The following is a 17,667-nucleotide window of genomic DNA, read 5'->3' as shown; positions in this document are numbered from 1 at the left end:
GTATCTCAGATTATGGGATAAGTAAATGGCATTTAGGCATTAGTAAGTCTCAGTCATCAAAGCACAGAATGGAAACATAATCTATGTGGACTGGAAGTTATTTAACTTAAGACTATCCTAAATTTTATACCTAGATATTAGTCTTTATTCACAAGAATATAAAATACTTACTGTTACTATCTTTCTTGTTTTCTTCCTCAAGTGTTTTTCCAGAGTTTTGCAGGCATAAATATAGGGACCTGTGTTCGTGTATATGTATGTGTGTGTGTGTATATAAGCCATCTGCTCCCCAAAACCTCCATATTAATTACATTAATTAATTACTAGATTTGAGGCATGATGACATTGAGTAACAGTACAGACTGAGGCTTAAGCTGAATCATAATTTATGAATTCAAAAATGTGTGCAGTAGTTATTGTCTATGAATCAAGTGATAAATATTTTGTGTTTAAAAAGTAATTGGGTGAAGGATATGAACAGACACTTTTCAAAAGAAGACATTTATGTGGCCAGCAAATACACAAAAAAATGCTCATCATCATTGGTCATTAGAGAAATGCAAATCAAAACCACATGGAGATACCATCTCATGCCAGTTAGAACAGCAATCGTTAAAAAATCTGGAGACAACAGATGCTGGAGAGGATGAGGAGAAATAGGAACACTTTTACACTGTTGGTGGGAGTGTAAATTGGTTCAACTGTTATGGAAGACAGTGTGGCGATTCCTCAAGGATCTAGAAATAGAAATTACATTTGACCCAGCAATCCCATTAGTGAGTATATACCCAAAGGATTATAAATCGTTCTATTATAAAGACACATGCCCGCATATGTTTGTTGCGGTGCTGTTTATGATAGGAAAGACCTGGAACCAAACCAAATGCCGATCAATGATAGACTGGACAAAGAAAATGTGGCACATATACACCATGGAATACTATGCAGCCATAAAAAAACAACGACTTTGTGTCCTTTGTAGAGACATGGATGAATCTAGAAACCATCATTCTCAGCAAACTGACACAAGAACAGAAAGCCAAACACCCTATATTTTCACTCATAGGCGGGTAATGAATAATGAGAACAGTTGGGCACAGGGAAGGGAACAACACTCACTGGGCTAGGTGGTATGGAGGAAAGGGGGGGAGGGGAAGACAGCGGGGAGCAGGGAGGATGGGAAGGGATAACACCAGGAGAAATGCCTGATGTAGGCGACCGGCAGGGGTGTGGTGGGGAAGGAGACAACAAACAACCATGGCATGTACATACCCATGCAACAGTCCTGCAGAATGCAGGATGTGTGCATGTACCCCAGAGCCCAAAGTACAATTTAAAAAAAAAAAAACAAAAAGAAAAAAAAATGAAAACTTATGCCTGGGAAACAGTCACTGTCTACTCCCCAAATCTGACTCCTGGTAACCACAATTTTATGTTCTGTCTCTATAGATTTTTCCTATAAATCATCTAAAGTAATTTGGTTATCATTGTATTATGCATATAAATACTTTCCTTGGAAAAATACCTTCTTTCTTTTTTTGCTTTTTAAAAAAATGGGCAACAGTAGACCGGAAGTTTCAAACTCTTTACTAAAAAATATTTATGCACATTCTTATAGAATGCTGTTAAATAAAGCTTTTATAGATACTATGAAAACCCAGAATATGGGAACAGTTAACAAAGTTAAACCCTTGATTATTCATAGATTAAGAGTGTTTGTTTCATAAATTGAGATTATACATGACATGATGCCCTAGGAAAAACACCCTTATTTTCATAATATCTTAAATTTCATTTCTAATGCCATATGTTGTCTCTATTGATACATAGCACAAGGCTTATTCTTTCATGTATTGGACACTGTTTGCTCACAAAGTTGACTATATATTGAGTGACATTGTTGAGGATACCTCTGGATAGCCAGTGACATTTGGTGTACAGAGAAGTGTGCAACTCTTCAGCAAATGAGAAGGAAAGATCAGAAAACCAGTTGGTGGGAGCAACGAGGGGAGGTTGAGAGTTCTAAAGCTGTATGGTGAAGCCATCACAGGATCCCATGAGAGTAGAGGATGGGTAATTAGCAGATGGCATTGGAAACACAGATTCTGCCTGTAGGACCAGAGGAATCTGGCTTGATAGATGAAGTAGCCACCACTTGAGAAATTTTCAGGAAATTGATGTCTTAGAAAAGTCTGGGAACTTGGAGGGAAGTATCTGTTGAGCAGTGGAGGTGGCAGTTTCTCTTGCTCACACCTGTCTTTCTTCCCCATTTCAGGGCCACCCTCCTGTTTCTCACCTTCATTTCCACTCACCCAGAATTCTGCAAGAGCCACCTATGTGGCTTCCTCTACCTGTTGCCTCTCTTCTACCTGCCCAAATTCCTCATGCTAACCACAGCTCTCACTGTCTCTCACTGGTTGACAACCTTAGGATCTGCAGTGTCTGTGGGGTTCTTGGTTCAAAGTGGTGGTCAGTTGCTCTGGTTACTCTGACTGGTCCATGCCTTGTTGGCCTCTGTGCCTTTTGTCAGACGCATTGCACCTGGAATCATCCCCTTTGCTCCCCGCCTTATCTTGCTGAATCTAAGTCCTATGACTCCTTTAGATGGACCTGTTTCCAAAAAGCTTCCTGAATGTTTTTTTTTTCCTCATAGAATTCACTTCTTCTTCCTCTAATGCACTACATTAAAAAATAACCTGTATTTCACTCTCTCCATTCAATGATAATTGTGTCTGTATCTCTCTATGTCTTCTAGTTAACTATTGTTCTCCCAGGCCTCAGCTCTGGGATTCTTAGGGCACACTCCTCTCCTCTCACTTTCTGACCCCCAACACCCACCCACCCTTAAGTCAGGGTTAATAGGAATATGGTCACCCTCAGGGGTTGGAGGTAAATCTGTGGACCCTTTCTGGAGAGGACACCAGCTCTCAGCACCAGTGTTTGTGTGGCTGACAACCCCAGCCTCACTCTGCCTCCTCCTCATGTTTCCAACAAACTCCAGCTTTCCTTTGCCATTTCTACCCCATCTCAGGTGATGAGTCAGAGTCAGGGTAACCATGGTGTGGTGTTGCTGGGAAATACACTTCAGTACTGCTACAGCCCTTTGTAGGTACAACTAGACCCACTCCGTCTCTGCATCATGAAGACTTCCCTTGATGGCTCTATGTGAAAAATAAGTTTGAGAGGAATTTCTTTACTTCATATTTGTTGCTAACAAAAACAACATTAAAAAAATGAAACATTGTTTCATATAAATAGGAGGGTGACTGTTTTGAATTCTATTCTGGGTCAGGAAAATAGGTGGTGAACCAGGAAACAGATGGATTCCTGGGGACTATGGAAGAATAGAAGATCCAGATCTGGCAGAAAATTCTTGCTCCCCAAGGCATTTGATGCCCTTGTTCCCTGGAGCCTGTACCTGACTGTTAGAACCACTATCACCAGCAGTCCGTGCCTCAGCTATAGGGACCAGCAGCTTAGGGCTCAGGGACAGCCAACCACACTGAGGGGAATACGTTCCTGGCATACCAAATCAGAACCTGAATGAGTTTGCCCATAGAAACATTATTACAAGTGGTGGTAAAGGTCTACAGTATTAATACTTTATCTCAGCCACTTTAAAAAAGGTATAAAAGGCTTTTAGTGGGTTGGCCTATGAACCTATTCTCCATTTATAAAATTGCTTCAATAGGTAAAACTGTGTTCAGAGTTTCATACTAACTTCCTAGACTTTAGAAACATAGCTAAGTTGTAGTATGTATACTTTTAATTTACATGTCTTTAGAACTGTAGGTTCATTTTTCATCCTGTGCATATTTGGCTCTATGTCATATTTTCCTTTGTGTTTTCTTAGGCAGTCATCAAGTGCCTACCATGACTTTAACTTCCATGATGGAAACATGTGCCAAGGAGAACTGTTCACCCACAATTCCAGCTTCAAATACAGGTCTGTAGAAAGGACTTTGGGATGGTATGAACTTGATATCTCTTAAGTTTTATTTGGTAAATATTATTACCTCTTAGGAGTCTATCTAGAAATTTCGTGATGGATTGAAATAGAAGAATAGAGGGTAAAAGAACCAACATCATTTGAACTGGAGAAAAGATGCCCACATTGGTCATTTTGTCTCCCCATCCTGTTTCTTATATGGTTTCTACTCAGGAGGATTTAGCACATTTACCCTGAGGTATGTGCTGCTGAAGATTCTATTACCATATTTCAAACCACACTAAGTGAGTCCCTTTTAACTGTATAGCCTTTAATACAGGATTTGGGAGAGCATGGGCTTAGAATTCAAAGGACTTGGTAAAAATCCTGGACCTGACACTCTCTAGCTCTATGTCTCGGACAAGTAATACAAACTTCCTGGACTTTGTTCAGTTGACTTGCCTGCCTAGTGCGCATGCTGTCTCTCTCCCTCTCATTCTCTCTCTCTCTCTCTCTCTCTCTCTCTCTCTCTCTCTCTCTCTCTCTCTTTCTGTCTCTCTCTAGAGAGTTTGCTGAGTTTTTTCTATGAGAGAGAGAGAGAGAGAGAGAGAGAATGAGAATTAAACTTTCCCTGCCTCCACAGGATCAAATGGAACCTTACATATAAAAATAATATTTTAAACTATGAATTAATCTCATAGGATATGGCAGTCTGCAAACTATGGCATGTGTGATACTTAATGAACTCTAGAAGAAATTAGTTATCTGTTTCCTGAAGCAGCAAAGATTTAGGGAGTGTATGTCTTCAAATATCTCAAGGATTGTCATATAAAAAAAGAGCAAATTTAGTAGGAGTTAATGTGTCTTATCTACAGAGGGCAAAGTCAGACTTAGGAAAGATAAGGAAAGAAAGAGTTAAGCATAGTGTAAATGTGGAGTTCCCTAGTTTCCATCTGGGACCACACAGTTTGATTGGTCATAATGATAGTGTTTCTTTCTTAACAGCCTTTTCCCTGAGATGTTGGACTATTGCTCAAGGAAAAATGAGTAGATCCTTTTACTGACTAAATATTTTATGCTTTTTGACCTAAAGAGAGAATTAAGCACATGAATACATTCTATCCAGTGTCCCAGCAGCCATTGGCACTGTGGGCAGCTGTCACCAGTACTTCTCTCGCCTGCCGCCTGCTCTCCCAGTCAAGGCTTACAATAAGAACCAGCTCATTCTTGGCTCATATAGCATGATAGTGCTCTGCAGTTTCTAAAATCCTGTTATTCACATCCTCGAGTTTAGACACCTCCAATTTCTTCAGCCTTCCTCACATATTATAACAGTGACTACTGCCATGATACTCCAGGGCAAGCAGTTGAAAGGTGCTGTCTTATTCTGGATACTGGATTTTAGAACCACATCACACTCTGGACCCATATTTGGCTGACTCTTGGCTAACATGCCATTCTTCACTGCTTCAGCTGTCAAGTCATAAGCAGCCACCCTGTTCTCATATAATTAGGAGTTTGGGATTTCAAATAGAAGCCCATGCATTTTTTTCTATATATTTCTGCCAGCCCATAGTCCCCGGATGTCCCAGTTTGACCAGTGAATAGATTGGGAGGTCTTTGTCCAGATGATCTCTAGGTTTCAGGACCCTTCCAGTTCTAATGTGCCATGAACCTCATGATGTCTGTATAGATCCTATTCTGTCAAGTAATATATTTATTCTCCCTTATGTCCTCAACTTTGATACACCCTTGAACAGGGGATGGCAAACTATGTCCCATGGGAAATATGATTTGCTCTCAGTTTTATATAGCCCTTGAGCTAAGAATGATTGTAAAATTTACATTTTTTTTAAGAAAAATATGTGATGGAAACTGTATGTAAGATATTTGCCATCTGGCTACAGATTTTTTTTTCCAACCTTTGTCCTAGAAGATTTTCATTAAAGGTGCCAGAAATGCATAGGACAGCAACGCAGTGCTAAGTACTAGAACATGCTCTCAGATGGACACGGTTGCATTTTGTGCAATTCTTCGGTTACATAGAAAGCTCTCTTAAAGAAACTGTGCATATCATTCAGCCCATGTGTCTGTATCCTTTTTCAAAGAATATCATGAGACTTTTTATCAAAGCCTTTTTGCCAAAGCCCAGATACATGATGTCGGCTACATTTCTAATTTGAGGTTAGTCTGAACGCATACTGAATGCACTGTTAGTGTGGTTAGTCCTAACTCACATTGTCCCTTTAATGATCCACTTTGGTATCTTGTCTTGGTGTCAAACAGCATTTTTCAGCACTTTGCAGAGTCTGCCACAGCCTCAAATTAAGGTCTACAGGTGTTCCTCATTTTCCATCTTTATCCATGACTTAAAAAAATCACTTTTTAAAAAGGGGTATTTTGAAAACTTGGACATAGTTTAAATAGCTGGGTAAAATTAAATGGCTCTTGGGATCTTTTTGGCCACCTCAAAGTTCAGATTGTTGTCATCAGTATTTATTTATTTTTCAATTCAACATGTTTCCCCTTAACAGAGTATGAAAAATAATGTTAAAAAGTTTATTAACACAAAATTTTATTTTGTGTTCCAAGTATCGGTGGTCCTATCTCTGCACTGGTCTTCTCTCTGAATATTTCTTTAATATTGCTTCCTTTATTTTAAAGCAAATATACTTTAACTGTGGTTTGATTTCAAGATAAAATACTGCTTTGCTAGTGAACCAGCAACAAAGCTAGTACTCCTTCTTTCAGAGTCTACAAAGAGGGCTGACCCAATAGGCCTAGAGGAGGATCTGAGTGTCACCCACAGTGTGGTGGCCAGGGCTCCCAAGGCACAGCGAGAGAACTGCCAGGGCCACTCTCCTTCAAGGAGGTCTTTGAAGTCATTCATACTGTGAGGATCTCCCAGGATGGTTGGCTGCCCAGCTCTGTGTAAATCTGTAAATGTTAGGCTTTATACAACTCTGCAGGCTTGACTGTTGATGCTCAACCAAGTGATCTATTGTAATTATTTCATACATTATTACTATTGTGACATTTTGACCTTAAAATTTAAAAAGTAAGTATTTTTAGAAAACAGGAGAGTAGTTAACTTACTTAGTACAAACATTGATGATGACGATGATGATGAGGATGATGATGATGATGATGGTGATAATGTAATAAAAGCCTGTGCGTTCATTTCTTCCTTCATTCGTTCATATAGTTATATTTGTTGAGCCCCTATTCTGGACCAGCCACCATGCTAGGTGTTATGGACACAGTATTGAATAAAAAAACATGATTATGGCCTCTATAGAACTTACAGTAAGGGAAACATAAAAAGTTGTCAGAGAAGGCGAGTATTACAAATGTGCTATGCCTGATCATCACAGTAGAGATTGGCTGTCGGGAGATTAGGCAGAGAGACCTTTCTAAGAGAAACTGCTTAAGCTGAGATATTGAGGATGAGAAGGAGCCAGTGAGACCAAGAGGAGGGAGAAGAGTGTTCTGGGCACATGGAACATCTGAGAGTGAATGCTCTGAACGCATTCAAGGACCTGGAGAAGGCTTATTCATGTCAGGTACTGTGTTGTGCATGTTGTATACATTATGTCACTTAATTATTACAACAACCCCGTGAGATAGATAGAAACTACTAATTATCCTTACATTTCAGGTAAGGACCCTAAGGAAAGAGGCATTAAATAGACTACCAAGGTCACAGAGCTAGTCAGTCAATGTATGTTGACATAGATTTCAAAGCCTATGTTCCAAACTTCTGTCTTATGACCTCCTAGTTAAAGGATCACTCAATTATTTCTGGTCTAACTAAAATTTGAGATTATTGCATTTTACTGAGTATGTTTGGATAGATTTTCTTTAAACCTTTCTTTATGCCTACTAAAGGCAATTTCTTGAATATAAATATTCTTCGTTACATATTTATCAACTGGAGTTGATTTTGCCTCCACCCCACCCCTACCCCCCAGGGACATCTGACAATGTTTAGAGAAATGTCTGGTTGTCACAACTGGGATGGGGTGCTACTGGCATCTAGTGGGTAGATGACAGGGATGCTGCTAAGCATGGCACATTGGCACAGGACAGCCCACAACAAAGAATCATCCAGTCCAAAATATTAACAATGTTAAGCTTGAAAAACTGTTATGTTTGGATGTTATTCATGACCGCGAATGTAAACTCTTATAAAAGGCTTCGCAGGAAAACGTCTATAACCTGCACTTCACCTAATATATTACACAAAGAACATTGTTTCTCCTTTCTGTGGACAAATGGTAACTTCTTCCTCTCAGGCACATTGGGGCAAAGTCTCCATCTTTTAGATTGCAACAGGGCTAGGAGTTGGGGGAAGAGGTGGGGACAATTTTGTAAGGATAGCTGCCAGAGTGGGGAGGAAAGCAAGGATTCCATCTGGAGAGTGGAGGAGTTTCATCTCTGGAGGTGTGTCACAGATACTGCTGGGAGCCAGAGATGGTGGCAATGGCTTTTTACAATTAGGGCGTATTCCTACATCAGTATCAAAAATACAGGAATGCCTGTATTAATCTACTCTTTCTTTGATACTCTCTTTGCATTTGACATTGTAAGTGATAAAATTCATCTATTTGAAAATGTCATGGATTTGATCCACTAGCCTTTGCCACCTTTAAATTTTGACTGCATGTAGTTAACTGCAAAAGTAGAGTGAAAGCTAGAACCTGGGATTTGTTGTGCAGCATGTGTCACTTAAATTTAAAAATAACTTCTATGTCTAAGACCAGGATTAAATTGTAACTTGCAAACCCTAGTATGCATCTGTGACAGCCTTAGTTTGTTACCTTATGGACAGCAGGTCTACATTACAAAAGGCACAGACATACACAGTAGCTTAATAACAAGCCTCACGGTGACTTGGAGGCAAAGTGGCCAGCTCCCTCGAAGGGCTCCTGTGGATGCAGGGAAGGTCATTGTCCCAGCAGCAAAAAATTCACACGGTAACTGGCAACCAACTGTGTTTAAAAAAAAAAAGAGAAAAACCCTCATATTTCATTTGCTGCAGACCTCCCTGGTTACTGAACAAAAATATTCACCTTTAAAAAAAAGAAGGCCTTTTTGCAACAATTTACAAAGTACAATTACAATTATTTTATAAGTAAAAAATCATTTGAATGTACAGAAAAAGAGGAAGAAGTTCACAGACAGTTAACATTTATGAATAATTCAAATTTAATATGTTTGGGTATTTTACTTTAATAGAAAAGATTGATGGATACCAGAAACCAGTCAGCCTTAATGCATTCTACATTTTGGCTTCCCACTGGGTTCCCAGTGTTTTAAAATTTTTTTCTTGTTAAAATTTTTATTTCTTTGTATTTATTTCTTTTTCTAGCAGTACTGACATTTTGGATGTAGTTGAAATTTTTAAAATCAGCATTTCCACAGTGAATTAATTATAATTAAAGCTTAAGAATAACAAGCAAGAGGGTTTTTTTTTTTCTTTATTTTTTTTTTGAAATGGAGTCTCGCTCTGTCATGCAGGCTGGAGTGCAGTGGCGTGATCTCAGCTCATTACAACCTCCGCTTCCTGGGTTCAAATGATTCTCCTGTCTCAGCCTTTGGAGTAGCTTGTATTACAGCCATGCACCACCACACCTGGCTAATTTTTGTGTTTTTATTAGAGATGCGGTTTTGCCATGTTGGCCAGGCTGGTCTCAAACTCCTGACTTCAGGTGATTCACCTACAAGAGGTGTTCAGTTGCACTCAGACTTTCAAACGTGTCTCAGTGACAATCTCTTGTTTTCTAAGAAACCATGGCAAACACTGAATAATTTAATTATTAAAGCAGAAAAATATAACATTATTAAATACCATTATTCAAGCAAGGCCAATATTTTTTTAAATTTATAGATTAACAACACCTCAGATTAGAGTGAACTATTTCAGAGACAATAAAATATGTTTTTATTCCTTCCATCATATGAAACATTTTATTTGTATTATAAATTAAGAAAAAAATGTGTATATTACTAGTCAATTGAAAGAGGATTATTTAACCTCAAAGAATTCAAGTATAGAATTTGTTGATTGTTTTAAAATAAAAAATTTTCATAAGATTTCATTACCATCTCTCAGTAATGATAATTATGGTAGCTAGAATGTATTGAGTCCTAACTATACTACAAGCACTGTTCTGAGTTCTCCATAGGTATATATTTAGTTCTTTTAAATGTCTCCACATTAAAAGTCTGTTTTCACTAATTCTTTCCTTTTGTTTGTAAGCCACATGCTCTCAACCTTCTTTTTTTTTTTTTTTTTGAAACTGAGTTTCCATCTTGTTGCCCAGGCTGGAGTGCAATGGCACAATCTTGGCTTACTGCAGCCTCCACCTCCCAGGTTCAGGTGATTCTCTTACCTCAGCCTCCGGAGTAGCTGGGATTACAGGATTAAGCCACCACACCCAGCTAATTTTTGTATTTTTAGTAAAGATGGGGTTTCACCATGTTGGCCAGTATCTCTAACTCCTGACCTCAGGTGATCTGCCCACCTTGGCCTCCCAGAGTGCTGGGATAACAGGCATGAGCTACTGTGCCCGGGCCTCTCCCTTCTTTTGTAACTAGCCCGGTATTTATCATTACTTCCTGGCTGCCATCAGCTGGACCATTGTTCTTATATCTGAAATATTTTCCTTATCACCATCTGTTTTCTCTCGCTCTTCCTACACACATTTTGGGTCCTCAGTCAACTTTCCTCTGGGTTCTCTTATTCCCTGAAACTCGTATGCTAGCAGTCTCCTTCATTCAGTACCGAATTTCTCTATAAAACAATTGACTGACCCTCTCTCCTTTAATTTCTGCACTGCTTTTTCTCTGCTATTTGCTTCCTTCCTACTGTTTCCTGATGATCCCATTGTTTAATCCAGTGACCTTTTTTTGCTTCTCTTTGCCTTTGACTATTTTGCAATTTTGACATCTTTATTATCTTTCTTAATTTGGATCACAGTATCCTCTGGACTCTCTTGTCCTTTCTGGCTTTTAAAAATGTTTTCTAGTCTTCTCATCTTATAAACATACAAATCATTGAGATGCTTTCCTTGCCTTCATCAAAACACCCTACATCCAGTTCTTCCTTCTTTTTTTTTTTTTTTTTTTTTTTTTTTTGAGACAGAGTTTCGCTCTTGTTACCCAGGCTGGAGGCTGGAGTGCAATGGTGTGATCTCGGCTCACCACAACCTCCGCTTCCTGGGTTCAGGCAATTCTCCTGCCTCAGCCTCCTGAGTAGCTGGGATTACAGGCATGCACCACCATGCCCAGCTAATTTTTTGTATTTTTGGTAGAGACGGGGTTTCACCATGTTGACCAGGATGGTCTCGATCTCTTGACCTTGTGATCCACCCGCCTCGGCCTCCCAAAGTGCTGGGATTACAGACTTGAGCCACCGCGCCCGGCCCCAGTTCTTCCTTCTTAATGGTCTATTTCTATGGTCTAGTGGGACAATCCTTTTCCTAAGTCATCCATGGCTGGGAGGCCTCAGGGTGGTATTTAATGCTGCCTTCTCCCTCCTGCCTACAGCCCTGTCAACTTTCTTTCATTCATGCTTTGCATCTTCTCTGCCATTATCTTGATTGAGGCTCATAGCACATCATGCCTGAATTATTGCAGCTGACTCCTAAGTGGTCTTTCCACCTCCAGTCATCCTTTCCTCTTCAATTCATCCAGTATATCACCATTAGACTACTTGTCAGAAATCACTGCCTTGAATATTTCCTCCCCTCCCCCTAACTCAGGCTTTCCATGATGCTCCGTTACTTTCCCAATAAAATCCAAACTCCCTACAGCTTCACAGAGAGCTCCCAGTTTATTGCTCCTGCTTCATCTTCCACTCCTCTCATCGATATTTACTGGTTTATTTCATGTTCATTGTACAAGCATATATTTTTCTATCTCTGGGGCTTTCTGTCCATTGCATGTGAAATGCCTTTCTGGTCAAGTCTTAGTACATTGACTAGTCAAGGAAAACTTGATTCTACTACTTAATTTAGAGTCTACATTAATTAGAGGAACTCCCCTCTAATTCTCTGTGTACAGTTTCTCTCCCTATTTCTATATCTTTGCATCACTGCTGCTACTGAATTTTTGGTTGTTTGCTTGGTTTTTTAGAGACAGAGTCTCTCTGTCACACAAGCTGGAGTGCACTGGTGTGATTATAACTCACTGCGCCTCCAACTTTTGGGCTCAAGTGACCCTCCCACTTCAGCCTCCTGAGTAGCTGAGCCTACACACATGCATCACTGTGCCTGGCTTCCACTTCTGTGTCTTTTATCGCATGCTAATGTGTCTTGTACATGTTTTATCTTGTACTATTTCACCAACTAGCTGGAAAGCTACTTTACCCTGTTGAAAGTCTTCCAGTTCCTCCCCCTAATTTCAGGATTCAGTTTAAATTCTTCAGCTTGATGTATGAGTCTCATCATGACCTGGTGCCCCCTTGCGTCTCTTCACACACCTCCCACACCCTTCTGTATTTACCAAAGGCCCAGTCATTTCCATCTTCCCTAAGTTTTCCAAAACACCCCACATATTTTTGTGCCTGTTTGCCTTTGCTCATCCCGTATTATCTGCCTGGAATGTCTTCCCTTATTGATTTTACTGGCCAATCATGACCCTCTTTGAAAATTCAAATCAGGTGATACCCACTTCAGGATATCAATACCCGCCCTGTGTGAGATGTACATTTGTTATGCTTCCACAGCATCCTGTGATACTGCACTGCCCTTGTTCAGCTGCTGACCCACCTTTCCTAGGGACCATAAATTTTCTACAGACGGTACACTTTCATCTTTCTCCCCAGTTTTCCTAGCACCTCGTCCAGCAGCTGTTGGTGTACTGAAAGGAGGCAGGTATGGCATGGGTAAGGCCAGTTGATTACAGAGGTAACCACAAGGTGGCATTTACTAGGTGAATTACCATGACTCAGAGCCTGACTTTGAGGCTGGATGCCTGGGAACTTGGCTTCTCATATTGAGAGTGGCTGCATCTCATGAAGGTAGAACCTTATTAACTGAGGGCATAGAGGCTCCTCTGTAAAATCAGCATGCCTGTGTACTGATTATTTTGAGCAGGATGATTGCTGGCACTGATCTGACTGGGGTGTTCTCCTCCCTTTTACATGCCACACAGAAAACCAATTCTCTCATTATAGATTTTCAGCCAATTCATTTTATTTCACAATGGTTAATCGCATGAATTGTGTACAGATTTTACTAAGCTCACTTCTTAGAGAACCACCTTATTTCCAAATTCTTGGAGAGAGGTAGGAGCTCTCTGCTGTAGCTTTTATGTGCCGATTAATCTGGCACTTAGTAAGCCTTTAGCAAACACTTGTTGTGATGTGACCAGGTAGTTTCTGAATGAATAAATAAAAGCAGTTCGTGACACTAGATGGACGGTAGTGATGGAAAGTCCAGCTGTAGCAAAGCAGCGTGTAGACATACTCCGCCTGATTTGGTTATTGGAAAATGATTTTCTCCTTAAAAGCTCCTTTTGATCTCTTACACATTTCTGACTCTTTGTCCTTGTATTCTTCTCAGCCATCATGTTGGCGTCTACTGCTATGTATGGGGGGGACCTCACTAGTGCATTCCAGACTGAGCTTCCCCCACCCTTGGTCTGGCTTCCTTGTCTGCACTGCTTCTCTGATTGCTCTCACCACAGGCCCTACCTCTTCCCCATTTCTTCTTCCTCCAAAAGGAGTTCTAGTTCTACTCCTTTTTAGGTCAGAATGTGCCTTGGACTCAGCGCTAAGGTAAATAACCAGGCACAGATTCTGCCGATGTCTCTGATGCTGCATTTTGCACTCTCCCCTTCATCTCTGACTTCGGCCCTCCTCACAAGGTGTATCCCAGCACATTTTAGAAGGAAACCACTCCAACGAAAGTAAAAATATCAGGATCCCTTATCCGTAGGATGTTAAAATAAAGTGAGCTCAGACGAGGAAAATTAGCCTTTTCATAACAAAGTACCAAAGGCGCTGTTGGCATGAAGCATGTAGATAAAGTTGGACTGAATTTTTGTTGTTTTTATGTTCATGCTTTGACATGCATACAGTGGCTACACAATCCCAAAATTTATCACCCCTGTGATTCTTTAACCTTGTAGTGAGAAAAATACATTTCTGGTCATTTGCCAATGTTAGGGATTTCTGATTCTAATATTTAACTTAGTATGATTTTTTTCACTATTTTAAGTGACTAAGAAATTATGTTTGAAGTTGGATCCCAGTAATTCTAAACAAAATAAGAATAGCGATTTTTCTGTCACATTGTATCTTTTTTGCTTTCCCCCTTTATCCCTAAATAGAGTTTTTCACATAAATACGTTGTGCTTATCAAGAGCTCCAGGTTGGTCCTCAAAAAAGCTTAGATACTTAACCGCAATAATGAAATAATATCTGCCCCAATTCATAAGCAACTATTGTTTGTGTGCCAATCTCTGTGCAAAGTATAATATTTTACAGACCCTAAATGTATTTTTCTTTTTTTTTTTGAGATTGAGTCTTGCTCTGTTGCCCAGGCTGGAGTGCAGTGACATGATCTCAGCTCATTGCAACCTCTGCCTCCCAGGTTCAAGTGATTCTCCTGCCTCAGCCTCCCTAGTAGCTGGGATTACAGGCATCCACCACCATGCCTGGCTAATTTTTGTATTTTTAGTAGAGATGGGGTTTCTTCACATTGGCCAGGCTGGTCTCGAACTCCTATGATCTTCCTGCCTCAGCCTCCCAACATGCTGGGATTACAGGCATGAACTACCACCCCTGGACCCCTAAATGTAATCCTTAAACAACCCTTTGAAGAGTGTAATCCCCAGACAGCCCTCCCCATTTTATGGGTGAGGAAAAAAAACTTGCCTGAGTCCCAGTACGGAAACAGCAGAATTGGAAGCCAGGCAATCTTCCTTGTTCATTCCCTTTCCCCTGCAGTACTTTTGCCTCCTGGGGAACATGGCTGTGTTTCCAGTTTTCACCACAATCTCTTTCCACCATAACAAGCACAATGAATGTGAGCCTTATGTTTTGTGTTTTTCGTCATGTTATTTTTTACCTATAGAAGAACAAAAATATATGAGAATATCATATATGTGGTTTCATCATTTTGTGTCAGTCGTGTGCTGCCACATGTGGAACAGAGGCTGTGTGACTTCCAAAAGTTGTGTCATGGCACAATTAGAAATAGCCCTTTGGAAATAGGTAATAGTATATTTTTTTAAATGTAAGTTTACTACACTGTTTTTAATATTATATTTTATATATTTGTATGTATCTTTTATTTTATGTATATTTATGTATATGTATATATAGATATATATATGTATGTGTACTTATGTGTATTTCGTTTTATGTGTATTTTATTTTCTATATTTTTACAGAATTTTATATTATATATTTTTATGTGTTTTTAGCTGATGAAGAGTATGAAGATGGAATTGAAAGGACGTGTGACACTCTTCTTATGTGCATTGTCACTGTTTTGAACCAGGGCCTCAGGAATGGTGGCGGTGTGGGGGATGTGCTAAGAAGGCCGTCGAAAGATGTAAGCCAGAGTAAAACTATTTTTTCAAGAAGCACATCTTTTTTTAAAACCTTTCTTCACAGTATTTATAATTTGGTTTTGGTTTTCAGGATAATATATTGTACCATTTACTTTAAGAGTATAACCGTGGCTGTTAAAGCCAATTAATTGTACTAATTGTACGGTAGGATTACATAGAAACAGTTAATGTACTACGAGTCTTTGTGTGTTAGTAGAGTGGTGAAATGTTTCCAAGTTAACCTGTGTATTGTATTACAGCAATGAAATCATGACTGTGAACTTTATATAGGAGTTAATTGTTACATAAATAACAGAAACGAGGTTGCCTCTTGCCTATTAGGTTTCTCAGGCATGACGATTTACTCTTTGCTTCTGCATAGGAATAGACTCCGTCCTTTATCCATGATGAATATAACATTTGAGCAAATTCTAACAGGATTTCACATATTAAAATGGTAAAGTGGAAACATTTCTCAATAACTGCAAAATCTCAAGTGCCAGGCCAGGAGCTTGAAGAATCTTAGCTCTTCTCAGACCAATTGTATAATATTATCAAATCATCTAACCTCTTAACCTCAGGTTCCTCTTGTGTTAAAAAACTGGATTACATAGACTCTAATTTGCATTTTAATACAGTTCATCAGGTAGAAATAAGAAGGAGCCGTATATACTTGACCCTGAATGGCCAGGAATAAAGCCTACTCCAGAAATTGACAAATCATTAGGTCCTCCTTGGTTCCCTTATCACTGACCTTTGGAATTGGCATTTAACTACCTTTTCTGTAATGTCTGGGACAGGAGACCACTGTGCCAAAATGCACTTAGCAGAATGGCATAATAAAGCCTCTTCTAAAGAAAGTGAGTCCCACCACTGCCTGAAAGATGTGCTTTAGTCTTAGAGAAATATAAGTGGTTCTGGAAATAGGCTAGGAAGTTTTTCTTACAACACTTATAGATTGAAAGTGAACCTTATTTTTCCAACTTGGGATACTATTTATATTCATTTCACAAACATTTATTGAATATACTCTCTATGCTAGACAGTGTGCTCAATTAATATGGCTTGAAAGTGTGTGTGTGTGTGTGTGTGTGTGTGTGTGTGTATGTATGTGTGTGTATGTGTATATATATATCTCTCACACACACACACATATATTTAAACATTTTTATTTCAGGAACCCTTGTTTGCTGCCCGAGTGGTTTATGACCTTCTTTTTTATTTCATTGTTATCATTATCGTTCTGAACTTGATTTTTGGTGTTATCATTGACACCTTTGCTGATCTCAGAAGTGAAAAACAGAAAAAAGAAGAAATTCTAAAGACAACTTGTTTCATCTGTGGTAAGTGTTCTGCAGATGCTGAAATAATAGATGAATAAACTGTTTGCAGGAAAGAGGGGCTAGAGGGATTTTTATTTTTTATGCTTTTGGAAAAATTATTTCAAAATGAAGGCTGGATAAAATTCAGATTATGTAACAGAGCATGAGACTGGAATTCTCTGCTTCTATAAATAGAGAGAAGAATTATACCCCAAAGCTATCCTGTCATTACTTCTGCGATTTACATGATTCTCTGACTATAGACTGTGATGCAAAATGCCAAAAGGTTTCACCAACTGGCAGGCAGGTTTTTAATCACAGTAACATATTTATTACACAAGAGAATGATATTTAATTTTGTCAGAAAATGAATCTGAAGATGATTTTCCAGCAGCTTGAGCTTCTACTCACTGACATCACTCTGTTTTGGATTCTGAACTGAGCCTTCTCAGCTTTTTGAAATTTTTGTTTATTTATTTTTTTATTAACAGAGTTTCACTCTGTCACCCAGGCTGGAGTGCAGTGGTGCAATCTTGGCTCACTGCAACATTCGCTTCCCAGGTTCCAGCAATTCTCTTACCTCAGCCTCCCGAGTAGCTGAGACTACAGGTGCATGCCACCATGCCTGGCTAATTTTTGTATTTTCAGTAGAGCCAGGGTTTTGCCATGTTAGTCACGCTGATCTCGAACTCCTGACCTCAGGTGATCCACCCACCTCAGCCTTCCAAAGTGCTGGGATTCCAAGTGTAAGCCTCCGTGCCCACCCCTTCTTTCAGTTTTTAAATTCTTTCTCTCTCTCTCTCTCTCTCTTTCACTCTCTCTCTTTCACTCTCTCTCTCTCTCTCTCTCACA

At 39.5% G+C, this 17,667-nt stretch overlaps 1 protein-coding gene across 3 annotated transcripts in view; it reads left to right on the top strand.

Annotated features, from left to right (window-relative positions):
• ITPR2 (inositol 1,4,5-trisphosphate receptor type 2) overlaps nt 1-17,667 on the top strand; it is a 497,691-nt gene that overhangs the window by 416,574 nt on the left and 63,450 nt on the right. For all 3 annotated transcript variants that reach the window (XM_003926591.4, XM_074402941.1, XM_074402942.1), the window contains 3 exons: nt 3,854-3,946; nt 15,365-15,495; nt 16,671-16,836. In XM_003926591.4, the coding sequence (XP_003926640.3) occupies nt 3,854-3,946; nt 15,365-15,495; nt 16,671-16,836 (390 nt within the window). The remainder of the gene's footprint in view (nt 1-3,853; nt 3,947-15,364; nt 15,496-16,670; nt 16,837-17,667) is intronic.

This window comes from Saimiri boliviensis, chromosome 7 (genome assembly GCF_048565385.1).
Source record: "Saimiri boliviensis isolate mSaiBol1 chromosome 7, mSaiBol1.pri, whole genome shotgun sequence".
In the NCBI taxonomy this organism is placed as follows: domain Eukaryota; kingdom Metazoa; phylum Chordata; class Mammalia; order Primates; family Cebidae; genus Saimiri; species Saimiri boliviensis.
This window is presented reverse-complemented; position numbering and strand designations above follow the sequence as displayed.